This window comes from Silene latifolia, chromosome 10, assembly GCF_048544455.1.
Source record: "Silene latifolia isolate original U9 population chromosome 10, ASM4854445v1, whole genome shotgun sequence".
Taxonomy (NCBI): Eukaryota; Viridiplantae; Streptophyta; class Magnoliopsida; order Caryophyllales; family Caryophyllaceae; genus Silene; species Silene latifolia.
The window spans coordinates 94,048,697-94,066,325 of record NC_133535.1 but is presented as its reverse complement, the minus strand read 5'-3'; the positions used below and the strand labels follow the sequence as shown (position 1 = coordinate 94,066,325).

General features: G+C 41.6%; 1 protein-coding gene across 1 annotated transcript; it reads left to right on the top strand.

Moving 5' to 3' along the window:
- The first annotated feature begins 16,530 nt into the window (after positions 1-16,530).
- LOC141607910 (uncharacterized) lies at positions 16,531-16,911 on the top strand. The gene has a single exon (XM_074427258.1). The coding sequence runs from the start codon at positions 16,531-16,533 to the stop codon at positions 16,909-16,911; it is 381 nt and encodes a 126-aa protein (XP_074283359.1).
- Positions 16,912-17,629: the final 718 nt, after the last annotated feature.

Here is a 17,629-nt window from a genome sequence, read left to right as displayed (position 1 = left end):
GCGTAAACCGAAATAATGTTTTTCGAAAGACTGGGTACATAATAGCAATCATATAATGATAACTCAAATCCGCTAGGAAGCTGGATTACATATGTTCCCCTCGAGACGGCAGCCACTCTTGCTCCATTCCCGACACGCAGGTCAACCTCACCCTTTACGAGAGGTTCGAGATTTCGGAGGCCCCGCACATGATTACGAGATGAGAACCACAACCAAGTATCAAGTACCCAAGTTCCGTAACTTGCGTGGTTAATCTCAATCATATGAATAAAAGTAGAAGAAGAAGACATACCAACAGGTTTAACGCGGCCTGCTTTTATGTCCTCATGATAAACAGGACATGTGCGTCTCCAATGCCCAGTCTTGTGGCAGTGATGGCATTCCATGTTTTCATTCTTGCTCTTTGTCGTGCCTGATGAGGTGCTCGACTCACCAGGCCCACTCTTACCTGAACCCGACTTCTTGAACTTCGCCTTACCTACTGCTAGGTTTGCCTGAGCTTTGCCCTTACCCTTTCCCTTGTTTGTCACAACGAGAACATCCTGTTTCATGCTCCCACTGAACTTCATGTCCTTCTCGGTCTGGACGAGGAGGGAGTGCAGTTCATGGGGAGTTTTCTTCAAATCATTCATATAGTAATTCGCTCTAAATTGCGAATAACCATCGTGGAGTGAGTGAAGAATGCGGTCGATCACAATGTTCTCGCTGATCTTACAATCAAAGGTCTCCAGCTTCTCGACATTCTCAATCATGCTGAGAATGTGTGGGCTAACCGGTTGGCCCTTTCGAGTCTCGCATCAAAGAAGCGAGTGGTATGCTCATAGGTCACAATTCTCGGTGCTTTCGAGAATTCCTTAGTGAGCGTGGTGAAAATCTTGTTTGCACCATGGGCTATGAAGCGTTTCTGCAAATTGGGTTCCATTGCAAAAATGAGTACGTTTTTAATCGCACCCGCTTCCATACAGAAATCATTAAACTTGGTGATTTCAGCAGCTCTAGCCGTGGGACCTGGGTTTGCCGGGATGGGCTCTAAGAGATATTTGAGCTTCCGTCGTCGCAGCGGCAAGCATTCCGTAATGCCGCCTCCCGGTCCGCGAAGTTTGATCCATCATTCTTGATCGAGTGGACTGATTCATCTGATTCATGAAGATCCGAAGCCAGGACTCACGGTCCAATGTGGCACTTGGCATTGGGTTATCAGTAGAACCAGCCATTTGTTATTTGCAGTTAAAAAAAAACGTGATCTACACTGAAAAAGGAAGAAAAAACAAAAACGAAATAAGCAACTCATCGAGGTGATTTAAGTCTATTTTAAAATTCATTTTAAACATGTAGACTCTCCCACTTGCATAATTAATCTCCCTCAAAAATGATACAAGTGATCCCAAGACTCAATTTCTGTAAACTGATAAGCCAACTGTTTAGCTAATTCTTCCGTAAGAACTCTTGGTCGATAGATTTCTGTAAATCCTATCTATAGTCCACCATAATCACAGGATCGTACGAGTGATCATAGTGTTGAGATAAAATAGGTCAATCGGTTCCAACTTACCCGACGTAGAAGGGGTCATATTATGCCTACCGACGAAGAAGGGACTCATTGGAGTTTGACCTATAAAGACCGTTCTCAATTTTTGTTTATACGAGGAAGATCCCATCAACTAAATTATAATTCATATTTAAGTGAACGAATAACTAGCGTTTGCGTGAATGAATTAATTTGGATGATGGCTTAAAATCGTGTGACATGCGAATGTCAAAGAAAACTAACTCGTGACCTCTATATGTGTCAGTTTTCATGCAATTATTAGGTGGTTTGGTTTTTAGGCGGAAAATGATGCATACTATCGTTACAATAAAATAAATAAATGAATGCGATACGTAAATAAAAATTCCTAGTGTGGCCTATCCTAGTAAAAAGAACAAAATACAACTTTGGAATCCACCGTTGGACCCGAAAGCTTGTCTTGGTGTTCCATCTTTGTCCATGTAGCGGGAGTGATCATCCGGTCTCCATCTTTAGTCTTCTCAAAAATTACAATTAAAATTTACAAATATAAACCTATTTACATTCTAAATAAAAACTGTAATTAAAAGAAATAAAATGGAGATACGAGATCTCAAAATACAACCAAGACCGTGTTCCATCATTACGGTAACACGTTCTACTAAGGCCACACTAAGTTACAACCGTTTGCAAAAATAAATAAATACGTAATAAAAGGCATTCAAGGCATTCAACAAAACGATAAATAAATGCATCAACTAAAAATAAAATTATTCGTGACATAATTCCGTAATTATGTTTAATTTTTATCCAAACCACCAAAGATAATTAAAATTACATGACAAAACCGCTTCAGTCAAGTTAATTTTAATCCGAGATAATCCGTTACAATAAATCATGTTAATGTAACTTTATTTTACGTGGGTGAACCGTTTCACTAATCAAGCGAGAGCATAAAAAAAAACGTTTTATGCATTAAAGGGCCGAAAAAAAAAAAAAAATTTTTTTTTTTTTTCTTCTGTACTGCTGTACGTGAACAGTACCAGTGGCCAAAAAAAAAAATTTTTTTTTTTAAATTGGCAGAAATGCCGAGAGCCTCTAAAGGCCAAAAAAAATTTTTACACGGCTCAATTTGTGAGCAATGATAGATCAAAACAAAACGGTTTGATAAAACACAATTGTAATTTATTCTAATCCGGATTAAAAACAAAAATTACAATTGACATGTTCTTCACATCTTGTTGTAATTATCGTTTAAAACAACAATTCGCAAAGAACAACATGAAAACAAGAGATCGAACGATCTAACAAAATTGTGTGGCACGCAAATTAATGCAAAAAAAAAAAAAACAGAAAACAGGCCGTGTACATGAAGGCCACACGGTTTTCCAAAAAAAAATTTAGCCACACGAAGTTTTATGCAATCATTTTGATCGATCTTTAACACATTGCAATGAATATCGATTACAATACAATATGCAAAGATCGAAATGAAAACAAAACAAAATCACAACCAACAACCGTGTACATGGACACGGTTCCCAAGACAGAAAAACGCAGCAATTAAAAATTGCCGAGAGCAAAAAAAAAAATTTGTGCCGTGAGAAAAAATTTCAGCCGCACCAAATTTTAGACAAAATCCATCAATTTCAAAAATCGTTTAATGAAAAACACATATAAAAATTTGCGTGGCCTCGCTCTGATACCACTTGTAGGGTTAGATCCGTATACTACCCTTTAATTGTAGGATTATAACGCAAAATATATATGTAGTTTATAGTCATAAAACGAAAAATAACAATGAAACGATAAAGATTAGAAATAACCTTCGGTCCTAGTGCAATAAGGCAATGAGAGATCAAATTAGACCTCCTCCTAAACGATGCACCCAAGATAGTCCGAGATATGCCCTTGTGCTAGATCAAATCCTCTAATTGCCTTTGCAATATTGAGAGGATAGTTTTTGTGAGTTGTGTTGGATGTGAGATCCGAATTCTAGGAGGCACAATTCCCAAAACCCTAATTTTTGATTAGCAAATGATCAATTCGGTTAGACAAGAGGAGAAGCTCTCCTTTTGTCTTTGGATGGCTCGGCCAAACCGAGTGAGGGGGAGCCTCTTGGGCTTTTCATTTCCTCTTCACTTAAACTCGTGGTCCGGTCCATGACTCGTTAAGTGTATACGACGCGGTCTGATTATAAACTGTTATCGGTTATCGGAAATTAAGGCATCAACTAATAATACGGGTTAGTTGAATTATTAATACATGTCCGACAAAACAGTATTGTATAATTATATTCAATATACATTTAATTAAATATAAAACGCTTATATTTAATTTTACGAATTAACTGGTTAATTCGCCTTTAGCCCATGATATTTAATCCGTATTAAATATAATATCTCAACATCACATTTTGACTAATTATTAGTCAAATAACTCAGACTAACTGGTTAGTCAAATTTGGCATCTACATGACTGTATTTTCATACCGTCACATCACTCAAAACGTATCCTATAGGTGTGACTTTTAGGGACCAGTTGATCACCGCCATCTGTATGACAATAACGTCAAACTTATCTAGCAAGCCAACCGTTATTGATAAACGTGGATCAACTGATAATAATACCAAAAGTATGCCCTTTGATCCTTTTAGAGATTTATAAGTCCTTGCACTAACTGTTAAGGACACCAACCCCAACAGATATACTCCAAACTGATGCAGATTCCTGGGACCTTTATTTTGATGGAGCATCAAACTTAAGAGGATTTGGAATAGGAGTGTTGCTCATTTCTCCTGAAGGCGAGCATACACCAGTTGCTGTCAAACTCGACTTCGAGGTGACAAACAATGCTGCAGAATACGAAGCTTGTCTCATCGGATTACAAGCGGCAGTAAGCTTAGGCATTAAAAACCTCCGAGTACATGGAGATTCATCCTTGATCATCAACCAAGTTACAGGATCTTGGAAAATTCGAAGCGAAAGCCTCGCACCTTATCAAGCCAGAATAGACCAAGTTGCCCAATTCTTTGATCACGTGACATACCTACACCTACCTCGGGAGGAAAATCAATTTGCAGACGCTCTTGCGAAACTTGCATCTTTGATTAATATGCCAGATCACATGGTGGAAATGCCTTTGTACATCGAACGACGATCAGAGCCGGGCAGCCGGCCTATGTCCACCAAATCACCGATGAAGAGGAAATCGCGCAGGAACCCTGGTGCCAAGCAATCCTGAATTTTAAGCTCAATGGTACCTATCCACCCGATATGGATAAGAGGGGACAATGTGCTATACGCCTACTAGCTTCCCAATACGTTCTCATGCAAGGAGAATTAAACAAAAGGACACCTCTTGGTGTAATCCTACGCTGCCTTGATCATTCGCAGGCACGAAAAGTGATGGAAGAAGTCCACGACGGAGAATACGGTCCTCACATGAGTGAGCCCATGATGGCAAAGAAAATCACACGTTTGGGGTATTATTGGACCACAATGGAATCTGATTGCATAAAATACGTAAGACATTGCCACAATTGCCAAATCTTCGGGAATGTACAACAAGTCCCTCCTTCATTGCTCTATACAATGACATCTCCCTGGCCATTTTCTGCGTGGGGAATTGACATAATCGGGAAGATAACCCCAGCCGAAACAGGAGGCCACTGTTTCATCCTAGTGGCAATCGACTATTTCACCAAATGGGTAGAAGCGGCTTCCTACACCAGTCTCACGGCTAAAAATGTGGCAAAGTTCATACAAAACAACATCATCTGTCGATATGGTTGCCCACATGAGATCATTAGTGATAATGGATCACATTTCCAAGCTAAGACCGAGCAATTGCTAGCCAAATACAAGATTAGGCATCACCACTCTTCGCCCTATAGACCACAGACTAACGGCGCGGTAGAGGCGGCAAACAAGAATGTTGTCACGATTCTCAAGAAAATGATTGACAACTATAGAGATTGGCCAAACAAGATACCCTTTGCTTTGTGGGGGTATCGTACATCTGTTAGGACGCCCACTGGGGCTACTCCTTTCTATTTGACCTACGGCATGGAAGCTGTACAACCAGTCGAGCTAGAGATACCATCCTTGCGTATTTTACTCGAAAGTCAAATCCCGGAAGCTAATTGGAAGAGGGATAGATATGAAGAACTCATCCTCCTGGATGATCGTAGGCTACGCGCCTTACATAATGTCCAAACATATCAAGCACGTATCAAACGAGCTTTCAACAAAAGGGTTAGGCCAAGAAACATCAAGGAAGGAGACTTAGTACTCAAATCGGTTAGAGCTCTTTTACCTGTTGACCCACGGGGAAAATTCAAACCTAATTGGGCCTGACCATTTCTAGTCAAATCCATACTCCCAGGGGGTGCGGTTAGAATCACTGACCTAGATGGGAATGAGTTTTCAAACCCAACAAACCTTGACCAACTAAAACGGTACTATGCCTAGAATAGGAACAAAAACGCGCCTCGTGTAACCCCACGTGTCGCTCTTGTGACACTAAATAAACGGCCCCTGGCCAAGCTGAAATAAGCTAATGTCACTATGCTATTGTATTTTGAAAAATTTATCATCCTCGTATCATCAAATAAACTAAATTTGCACCTCCAGAGTAAGCAAAAAAGCTCATGCTTATTTTCTAAGTTCATTACAAGCTCTTGCTTAGAACAATTATTCTTTTACATTTACTCGAACTACGCGCAAGGGTTTGATTTCATTTTTTTAAGTGAATACGTAGGCAATCCTTCACAGGATACAACCCATTATATTTAAAATGTAAATAGAAGGACATTTGCATTGCATTTGGAATTCGACAAGAATAATAAATAGAAAATCACAACGGTTTCATAACCATTTAACCTTTTTATTCCATTCATTTTCTAATAATAATAGTACGCTACATAATAAAAATAGAAAAGGCTAGGATTCTAAAAAACCCCACCTTTTATTACAACAATAAATAATAATAATAATCAAATAATAAATAAAGACTCGGGCTATTCCTCCATCTTCCCCTTGCCCTTGTCATTCTTGTCACATTTCTTGTCACGACCTCGAGCCGGACGCTCTTGCGCCACTTCAGACCTAATCACAAAAGGTCTTTCTCGAGGCCTAGACTTTCCATTCTTGCCAATCACCATTTCCACGACAGGAGAGATCTTCGGTTTCTTCGAAGGATGAATAAATCGAAGCCCGGCTTCTTCTTCTCCTTCTGTCAGATGCTTCTCTTTCTCTTTCTCTACCTCGCGCACCTTGTAGTCAACGGGCTCGCGCTTCCTCAATCTCTCGCGCTCTTCCGGAGTAGTAGCCTTTCTCCATCGCAGATAAGAATCCGACACCCACAAGGCATTTGCAGAAGAGTTCAAGAACCATACATTTCTTTGAGCCCATTTAATGGCCCACTCCCTTCGGCTCTCGGTAGTAAGCGCCATAGCATCAATGGGACGGTATCAAGCTTCGGGATCGTCTGTTTCAGCCCAACTTGTCTCATCAGCCTTTCCGGAAAGATGCACACCATAAACTCCAATCCAGGAATGCGCACGGACCTAGTAGGATCCAAGGAAGACACTCCGGTGTGATTTGAGGTGCCACCACGGCACAATCCACCTAATCAAGGGACCATCATCGCTCTTCAGTTTGTTCTCCCAATAATTGCAGACTCGGGTGAAATCCATCATGTAAAGCCTAGTCCTCATTGCAATTGAACGAGCATGATAGGAAGGAACATGAACTGGGGGCTCGATCAATCGAAGCCGTTCCATAAGCCAAACCTACCAAAAGCGGGTATTAGACATTAAAAAAAAAAAAAAACGAAAACAAAAAAAAACGAAAAAAAAAAGAAAGAAGAAAAAAAAAGGAAGAAAAAAAAATGTCTTTTACCTGCAGAATGACGGGACTTCCCAAATACGGTAGGTCACGGTTGGCTTTCCTATTATCCAAGCCCAAAAGAATCTCTCCTAAGCATAAACAAGCCGGGCTCTGCGTGACTCCATTTGCTCAACAAGGCCCGGAGAAGACGGGGATCACCTCTCAAGTCTTCATCAACATGCCCTTGGAAGACATACGCATGTAACAAGCAAAAGCCAAATGCCCTCCGCCTAGCAACATGAGAAACGGTGGGGTCGGCCCTGTTGATGAATCGATCTATGAAGTCCAACATTCGCACTCCCTTCGAAGTCACTAGACGGTCCACCTCAAGTCTAGTCAACCCAAGCAAGTCTCTAAATTTGCTCTTGTACCCTTGCGAAGTAGAAGGAATGGCAGGCAAGTGTTCGGGATCCCACCCACCAACAGCGGCAATTTCTTCAGGAAATGGGCAAATATCGCCCCCAGAGAACGCAAAAACATGGTAATTCGGGTCCCAATAGTCAAGACAAGCATCCAAGAACGGTTTAACAACCTTGATGAGTTTTAAACTCAACAAAGACCCAAAATTATAAGCACCCATATCATGTTTCTCCATGTTCGAAAATTCGTTGGTCCATTCCTTCAAGCGAATCTCCAAAGTATTCATGATGAAAAGGTTATTTTGAGAATTTTATGTAATTAGACGAAGCAGAGACGGAAGAATTGTGTGAATAAAAGCTCCATCGACGTTTCTATTTATACTAATTTCTGTTTCCAAAAATCCGCCAGAATAGAACACCTTGGGAACAGGCGCAACACCTGCTGCGCCTCTTCAAAGGGACGCAGCTCATGCTGCGCCTCTTCCTCAGCTTCACTTCTGTGATTTTCCGCGTTGGATCTTTCCTAATTCCATGACGAATAATTTCCTATTCCTACGGGTTGTTATTTTGGTAAATACGTGTAGATTACCATGTTTCAGGTTTCCTAATTCCGCGGGCACGCATTTCGAGGCGACATCGACATTTTCGCCATTTTACCGCAATTGCACATTTTTTTATTTTAGGAAATAATTTTCAATTTTCATAATTTCCATTTTCATTTTAAGAAATAATTTTCATTTTTAATAATTTTCATTTTCATTTTAGGAAATGATTTTCATTTTTATTAATTCACTTTAGGAAATAAATCTCATTTCGATTTAATTTCATTTATTTCATCATCTCACCTCTAACTTATAGATTTCTATTTTTTCTTTTTTTAGGGGGTAACCCTCCCTACCGTCCGGTCATTTTCCGGCAGATTTTTTGCATTTTTTGCATTCTTTTGAGTCACTCGTTTTGCGCTAATTAAGGCCATATGTATATATAAATGTATGTTTTGCGTGATTTTCTATGTAAATTTCGGCGGCATGACGGCGTAAACGTCATCCACCAAACATGTTCAAAGCTAACCTGCAGGTACAAGCAACGCAACCCAGCAGCAAAGGCACTCATGCCGTCGTATATACAACCGAAAAAGGGAAATGTACAACAAACTGGGGGCTCGAGCCCCAAACAAAGTCCAGAATGTTCCAAATGAAGGTCCAAATGTACAACTGTGCAAAATACAGCCAACAAACAAACAAAACGCTACACAAAACTACTGCTGGTCGCCCTCCAGGTCTGCAACTCTTGCCGCAAGAGCGGCAATCTCGGCGTCCCGAACCTCGAGCTCCCTCAACAAGCGAGCTGTCTCCTCCCGAGACTGGGTCAACTCTCGCTCCAGCTCGCGGTCCCCCTGTAAACAACAAAATGGCTCATGTCAATCGTTTCAAGCAAAATCGGAAAATCAAAATTCAAAAATAGAACAAGCACAAGGTTCATACCTGACGGCCTCGATCGCCGATAAGTGCCTCGACGGCAGTAGCTCGCAGCCGGTTGGCCACCCTCCACAACGCCACGAACCGAGACGGCGCAACCTGCATTTTCAAAAAGAAGTTCTCAACAATCGAACAAACACAATCAAATGTGTTCTTACACAAAAGTTATGCAAAGTTAGAGGATTTACCCTCCGAATCGATCGCCAATCGTCTAGGCCAAAGATCCGTCACAACTACGTCAAAGTCACGCGCTCGGAGATCGTCGTCCTCCGGTCGCGTCGGTGTACTCGAGGGTCTCGGGGTACTCTGGGGGCTCGATGCCCGCCGCCTCAACCTCCTGCAAAACCAAATATTTCTCGTTAATTGGTGATCTTTCATCATAGTTCTCAAAAGGAAATCAAATCAAGAGGAAGAGTAAAAGATGCTCACCACTACCGGCCAGTACGCCAACCTCCCATAGAGGAACGCCGAGTAGTCCTCGCCAGGAAGAAGGAGGGCGTCACCACTAGCGCCAGCCAAGTCCGCCTCCCTCTCTGCCTCAGAAGGCTCCCTGAACATCGTCCTAGGAGGATCGATGGGAACCGTCAACACGTCCCGAGAGCACTGACGAGCCAAGGGCTCGCCCAAGTACCACACCGGACCCATCGACGTCCTCAACAGCAGCCGGCTCGAGCTCCTAGGTCGAAGGACCTCATCCACAAAAGGAGGCGTGTCAGCGTACTCCGCCCAAGGCCTGGGCACCCACTGGGACAAGATAAACAAGGAGTCATTCTTACGATCAAAGCAATATAGAAGCAAATGAATATAAGCAAGATACTTACGCTGTCTAGCTGAAGAGCGTTCACATCCCGCCGGTAGACACCGTGAGAAGAACGCTTGCTCTTCGTCCTGCACATCACCCAATCCCTCACCACGGGATAGGCCTTCTCCAGCGGCTCCGCCCTCTTGGGCGCGAGGCCCGGAAAGTAGGAGTACACCCACGCCTGCAAAACAGGATAGTTAATGACGATTTTTCGTAATTTAATAAGGAAAGGAATTAACTTTGGTCTAAAGGAAGGTTCATACCTCCAGCAGTAGTCCAGGTCCGACAGCGCCAGGAGAAGTCCCCTTCTCCATCAACTCCGGACGAACCATGGCCCTCATGAAGCGGATGAGGACCGCAAAGCCGCAGATGACCCGGCCCCAACGCCCTAGGGAACTCGGGTCGAAAGGAAGGGAAGAAGCTTCGTCGACGACCTCTCGCCCTTGTCTCCGAGGTAAATCGAAGACGAAACCACGAGCCACAAACGAGCCCTCGCTCACCTGACGGGGAGGAGGAGTCGTTTCCCTCCCGTCAATCGTCACCCGCCGGATCTTTCCCGCAAAGTAGTCTCGAACGTAGGAGCGGGCACCAAGCCGAAGACCGTGACGGACTTCGGCGACAGGTTCCGGCCGATCAATCTCCTCGCCTCGGCCGAGTCCACCCTCATGGCGGTCTCCGGCCACTCCACCTCCTCGGTCCCACACGGCGGACGGAAATCATCTTTGTAATCCTCCAAAGTGACTCCCACCTCACCAAAAGGCATGTGAAACGTGGAAGTCGTATCCCAGAATCGGTCCAAGAAAGCGCGGACCAGACTAAGGTTAGCCCGTAGCTTCCTCTTCGCGATATCCCTCCAGGCCTGTACCAAAGGACCGAACGCTCCACGCTCAATCATGGCCCGCTCCTCCGCCGACAGCCACTCGTAGTGCTCCATCGCTGTCGTGTAGCCCGAGAACGACCTGATGTTCCCGGCCTCCTATTGTGATTTGAAACAAAAAGCTATCTTTAGTTTTGAATGAAAATCGAAAGAGATATAAATGAATGAAAGAGGATGAGTAATAAGTAGTGAATTCCTATTTACCAAGCTCTTCACCGTCCTGTAGGACAGGTGACCCTCTGCAGCCCACAGCAGGTGCCTACTCTCCCAAGTCTCGGCCCACGCAGGAGCTCCTCTCAGCTGACGACCTCCTCGTCCAACGTTGGCCCGTCTCGGGGCCTCCTCCTCCTCAACAGCCTCCTCCTCATGGACCTCGTCCCCAGCAGCCATCACCGCGGCGGTGAAGGCCTGCTCAAAAGCCTCCTCGACAGTAGCAACGTCTATATCCATGGGAGTCCTCCCAGAAGTAGAAGCCACGTCACCTGCAACATTAAAGCAAATTTAGGCCGCGTCACGTGACGACAAGCCTTGGTTAGGGGATTTTCGAGCCTTCGGAAGCCCTGGAAATCGCTCTTTTCTCGCCATATTTGGCCATATTCTCACCAACCCGATCACTCATGTGGTAACTTGGGTCAAGTCAAGCCTAATTTGAAGCCTAGTTCCGGGTTCAAGTCGAAATTTCGGCAGCATTTCGTTATAACAGCGATTATGCCCTAGAAAAATGTCCTGAAAAAGTGGTCACAAACCAAAATTCCGAGATGGTAGAAAGTTTACCCATCATTCAAGGATCCCAAATATCAAGTTTCATTGCAAATGGGCGATCCTAAGGCTATTTTCGAAGCAATTTACGGTTTAGCTGTGAAACCGTCTCAAATTTCATTCTAAGGCTCAAAACTCGACGAAAATCCGAGACAAATACATGGTTATGTTCCTAATATTACCAATTATCCATTTCTAATGTCAATTTCACAAAGCAAATGCATTTGGGGGAAAAGCCCCAAATTTTCGATTAATTGGGTCATAAACCCTAATTTTTTCGACTCAAAATTGAGCAAATACGGAAGATTAATGCAAGAATGAGACACGTACCTCGATTAGTCATGATTAATGCAAACTTTTGAATCAAACCTTGGCGGAAATGGTAAAGATTTGAGAGAGAAATGTGTAAATTATGTTTCGAACAAATGAACATAAGCCTCCTGATTATCGCGTTTTTACGCAGAAAAAACACTTTGGGGAATAGACGCAGCAGGCGCTGCGCCTCTTCCAAGAGACGCAGCTCTTGCTGCGCCTCTTCCTTGTATTCCCTCCATACGGATTTTCAAAAATTCGTTATGAGTTCGTTATTTGTGGGCCCATCTTTGGTGCGCCTCTTCCCCGATGCTATTTTATCCTTTTGGTCCGTTTGACGATTTTCTTTCATTCCGACCCGCATTTTCTCAAGCCAGCAGCAGACTGTTGCATATTATTTATTCCTTTCAAGACCTTTGCTTGACGCAACGAGCGTTTGTTCCTTCACAGAATTCGACACGCCTTCATTATAACGAGAGTAAGTGGATACACTTTCCCTCTCACGACATGGAGATTAATTCCCAATCATATCCCCAGCGAGAGTAAGCGGATGTACTGTCCCTCTCAAGACATGAAGATTAACATCTACCTAAGCAGATTTCTCCTCAGCAGTTCCCCGACTGTGTCCTGCTATTTATAATGCTTCTCGAAGACTACCCAAGCAGTCTTCTCCTCAGCAGTTCCCGCCTGTGTCCTGCTATTCGCAATTATTTCTCGAAGACTACCCAAGCAGTCTTCTTTCAGCAGTTCCCGCCTGTGCCCTGCTACTCATCTTATTTAGCCCCAACGCTTGATCTTCGCTCAATAGCTCCCATGTACCTCCGGAAGCATCTCGAGAAAGAAGTCTCAGGTATGGTCTCTTCTTATGGCTGGCGAGCTTCCTTACGTAGTCTAATGTACTTTAAACGACCCTCCCCGATAGTCGACAGACTTTAAAATGTTCCCGACGACAGGTCCTTGGTTCAGACCTCTTGAGCCGCCTCGCGTCGCCATAGTCGTCAGGTTGTAATCTTCGATTGACCTGATGGCTATACTTTGACTTTCGCCTTGTCCAAGCCTCAGTCAATGTGGGGGCTCTGTAGATACCTCGTTTCTGCACCTCTCGCAAACCACCCGGTGATGATTGGGCCGCATGTTGGCTACGCGGAACGATTTGTGACAATTCGTAAGTTTATCGTCAAGTGATTGCTCAAATATTAATGTCTACCTCTTAGTTGTCATCTACGTGCCGATACAGTCGTTTTGATAATTAGAGTACATTTGGAGTCCGGGCCTAAAACCGTCTTCATTTTCTGATAACCGAGACAGAATGTTCTGGAATGTTCCGGATATTTCTATTCCATATTTCATAATTTTCATCCTTTGGTAAACAATTTCCCGAAATATTCACATAAGATATTAAGGAAAACCAAATTATTCCGTCCTACCATAAATTAAACACGGAAATCTTTCTTCCGCAGGAGGAAACCACTTGGGAACAGACGCAGCAGGTGCTGCGCCTCTTCCAAGAGACGCAGTGGCTGCTGCGCCTCTTCCCAGGTCCTTTTCTGCGTAATTCTCGTATCTTTTTCATATATTTCCGAGATTCACTTCCAAAGAGTCTCCGAAACCCTAATTCCTTCACGTGATTAGTATAAATAGGAGCCTTCGCTCCTCATATTTCTCACGCGAGTGTCCGCCCTTCTCTTCTCCCTTTGCATTCTAGACCTTTGTTCTTACTTTTTGGCGTCTACGTGCTTGAACATTCGACCACGTAAGCTCGGATCCTTCTGAGTACCAGCCTCGTTTGCATGACCGACCAATTTGACCAACTCCACATCAATCAACTTTAATTAATTTAATCGTTTTCCTCTTACGAGGGCACTTTCTTTACATTCGCGTCGAGCATCACTAATCGATATCTTAGTCCTTCTCGTTTCGTCAACATGTAAGTCTGAGGGTGTATAATCCTTCTTTATCATTGTTATTTACTTTTTGTCATCATTGATGTAAGGTTTATGTCGAAAATATCATTAAAACCGATTTCTAAAACCGTGCTTTAAAACCTCTTTTTACGGATTTCCAGTAGACAGACGTCGAGAAAGGACGCAACAACTTCTGCGCCTCTTCGAAGGAGCGCAGTACCTGCTGCGCCTCTTCGTGAGGCTGCCGCAGTTCCTGCTTCCTTTCTTCTTCCTTCGTCCTCTGTAATTCGTTCGTGTTTATTTGTTTTCGATTGTTCTTGTTAATTCTTTGTTACAACACCATAATAATTTCACATGTATATTATTCATCATTCACATGTTTAATTCGTCATTAAATCCGACTTAAATCCCAAGTAATCAATATTTGCGGGTTTTCGTCATTAAACTCAAATCCGGGTTGTAGAAATTCAATTCGTTCATGATGAGTTTCTGGAATTCGATCCTTGATATATTTTCATCTGTCTTACGTCATATTTGTCATTAATTCATCTTGTTTAGTCTATTTTCATTCACTCATGTCACTAATCAATCATTCTTTCATGTAATTAATTAGCAATATTCCGTCTCATCCATGTTTTATTGTTTTATGACCCTTAATCGTATGTAAATAACCCATTAATCACTTTCATCCGAGTAAATAATTTAATCAATCATTAAATTTACCGACGAGTATTAACAACACGCAATTCGGCTCACGACCAGAATTGGTCGAGAACAGACGCAAAGAATGCTGCGCCTTTATTCCAAAAGACGACTTTTGACGCTTTGTTCGGGTTGAATTCTGTCCCTGAACTCCGTTGTTGCTTGACCTAGTTCATTAGCTTATGCATGATTAACTATTATCCGTATTATCACCTTCTGTTGTGTTCGTTAGTTCATTCTTTTGTTCGTTTTTCTCAAATTATCCGTTTTAAAGGTATTTTTGACGTAAGCCTATTCCATTGTAATTATTGTAATTTTCTTTATTGTAATTTCATTTGTTGTATTTATCATATTTATTGTATCATTTGTATGTTTTCACATGTAATTGAACATTAAATCCTACTTCGACCCAATTGTGTGCTAAATTAATTGTTCACCGACTTAGTCTAATTCTCACATGTTAGGATTAAAACTTGGATGTTGCATTGCATGCATATAACCGACGATATATCAAGTACGAATAACTTCCCTAATCATTAGTAGAGGCCGCTATCGAGGCGGGCGGGATTAGGTGTTCGATCAAAAGAGCTTCCTAATACGTACCCTCACCCCTTACTCCAGATCTCCGTGAGCACCCGTGTTCATTGGCATCCACGAGAGTCATTCTAGACATAGAATGCTAAGGGTAACAATTGCTTAGTGTTCATGTCTCTACTTTGTGTCTTGACATGACACGAGGTATTCGAACGGTTCCAATTTCGCATAAAAATTGGTGGCGACTCCAACAAAAATGCAAACACTTGTTTCTCTTTCCTCCCAAGCGCCCCCGTGGGCACCCCCGCTGTCCACAACCCCCTTTTTTAATCTTACTTTATTGCTTAATTTGATAGGTAAAATCTACCTGAATAGCAAGGTTATATCAAAGTGGAATTTTAATACATATGAACTTGATTCCTAATCAAAATATAAATTTAATAAAAATGAATATAAATATATACTCAACTTACTTGGTACGATCTAGATGGTGTGACGATGATGATTGTCCATTGTGGAGAAGATCGGAGGGGAAAGAAATTAATTTGGGGAAGATGATGATGTGCGGTGATGATGAACGAGATAGTTCATCATTTTTAGGTAGTCATATTAATATATATATATATATATATATATATATATATATATATATATATTCAGATTTAACTATAGTGAAGGGATGAAAGGGGAATATCTGGGTAATAGTTGGGAGGGGATGAATTAATTTTGGAAGTTTGAGAGAATAATGATTTGCATTAGAGTTGATTTGAGAGATTAGCTAAATAGATAGAATGGGAACACATTGAAAATTAGATTTGGGGACAGTGGTTTTCTAGACGGAATTGACGGTATTTCCATTGGATTAAAATTAAGATGGAATTTTTTAGACGGAATATAGCCGTTGTATAAAAATATAGTAAATAAAAATTTATAATTTGTTAGTAAATAATAATAAAAAAAGTAAGAGAGGTTTTGGTGGAGTAGAGAATGTGGGAAATGATTGGAAATGTTGAAAAATGGAAAATGATTGGGTTGGTTACCTAGATCGTGACCTTCTGCTTGAGAGGGTAAGAGTAGATCAAGATAAATAAATTGAGAGTAAGTGTAAAACTAGGTCGCGACCTAATCAGTGGGACCTTGCTGGGGGATGGGCTAAAAGTCTACACGGGAAACCTGCATCAAAAACAGTGTGCAAAGCAAACCCCTCAAATAAGGGTCACCAAAAAGATCCCACTTTCCAATTTGCGCTTCTTTGCAAGAAAAATCCAAATAACGCCCAGACAAACACAAATTCATAAAAGTCCATCGACTCATTTTCCACTAATAATAGTATCATAATCTTGTTCCAAATAATTAGAAGCAATAATAATAATAATAATAATAATAATAATAATAATAATTGTAATGGATGAATATAGATCTAAATCATATGGTGATGGAAGAATGGAATTAGATAACTACTATGGTCCTACTAATAATAACAACAACAACAACAACAATCACAATGGCGTTGGTTTTCAAGATTTAAGATGTTACAGTGCATCTTATGCAACTTCAGCAAGAACTTCAGGATTTGACCCGGATCCGAAAGAGTTAAGAAAGACCAAAACTGGTAAAGCAGCAGCTACTTCTACTGCATGGTGTTTTAGTGACCCTGAATTGCAAAGAAAGAAAAGGGTTGCTAGTTATAAGTCTTACAGTGTTGAAGCCAAACTCAAGAGATCTTTTTCTAAAAGTTTCAGATGGATTAAACACAGGTATACCAATATTGTCAATGGTTCCTGATTTTTATTTATCTTAAAAATTAATCTCTGAAATTAGGGTTTATCAAAGCTTGAGCCTTTATTGTATTTCTTATATATGTATTGATGAAATGGGTCTATACAGACACTGTAATCATATATATTTACATATATTTATTGGAATTATTATATTTGAACATGTTTTTTATGCTCAATTTTAAGTTGCTTGAAATGGGATTATTTGAATACTTTATTTTTGGTGTATACCATCGGGTTTACTCCAAATTCGAGATGGGCAGGACCATTAAGGCGGTAAAGCTCTCCCCCGTGAGTTTTAATACTACAGAAAAACCCTTTACCAGATGATCTAAGTGCTCATGGGTGGGTTATTTGAATACTTCAAAGGGTGTTTTCCCTTCTCTTTGTAGATCTGCTTGGATTTTCAGTGGAGGTTAGTTGGTTCGTTTGCCTTTCTCTGCTGTGCCGAAGCTAGGGGCAAGCAGGGGTTCTCGCCTACCAACTTTTTAATTACGGAGACACGGAGTATAAGCTTTGAATTATTTTTTTCAAAATTGCCCTATTGTGTTGCTAACTTGCCTACCATTTCAATTGCAGCAAGCCAAGCTTGTGAAGATTTGGTCTTAACCTTGAATTTGAAAAAGCATGTATCCTCAAGGATAATATTTTCCAAAATCTAGGATTGTCAAATGGACTCAAATCATGAATTCAGAATTGTTTTGTGCTACTATGAATTCAGTAAG

Coding starts and splice junctions, on each gene's coding strand:
- LOC141607910 (XM_074427258.1), top strand. CDS start 16,531: ATGGATGAATATAGATCTAAATCATATGGTGATGGAAGAATGGAATTA.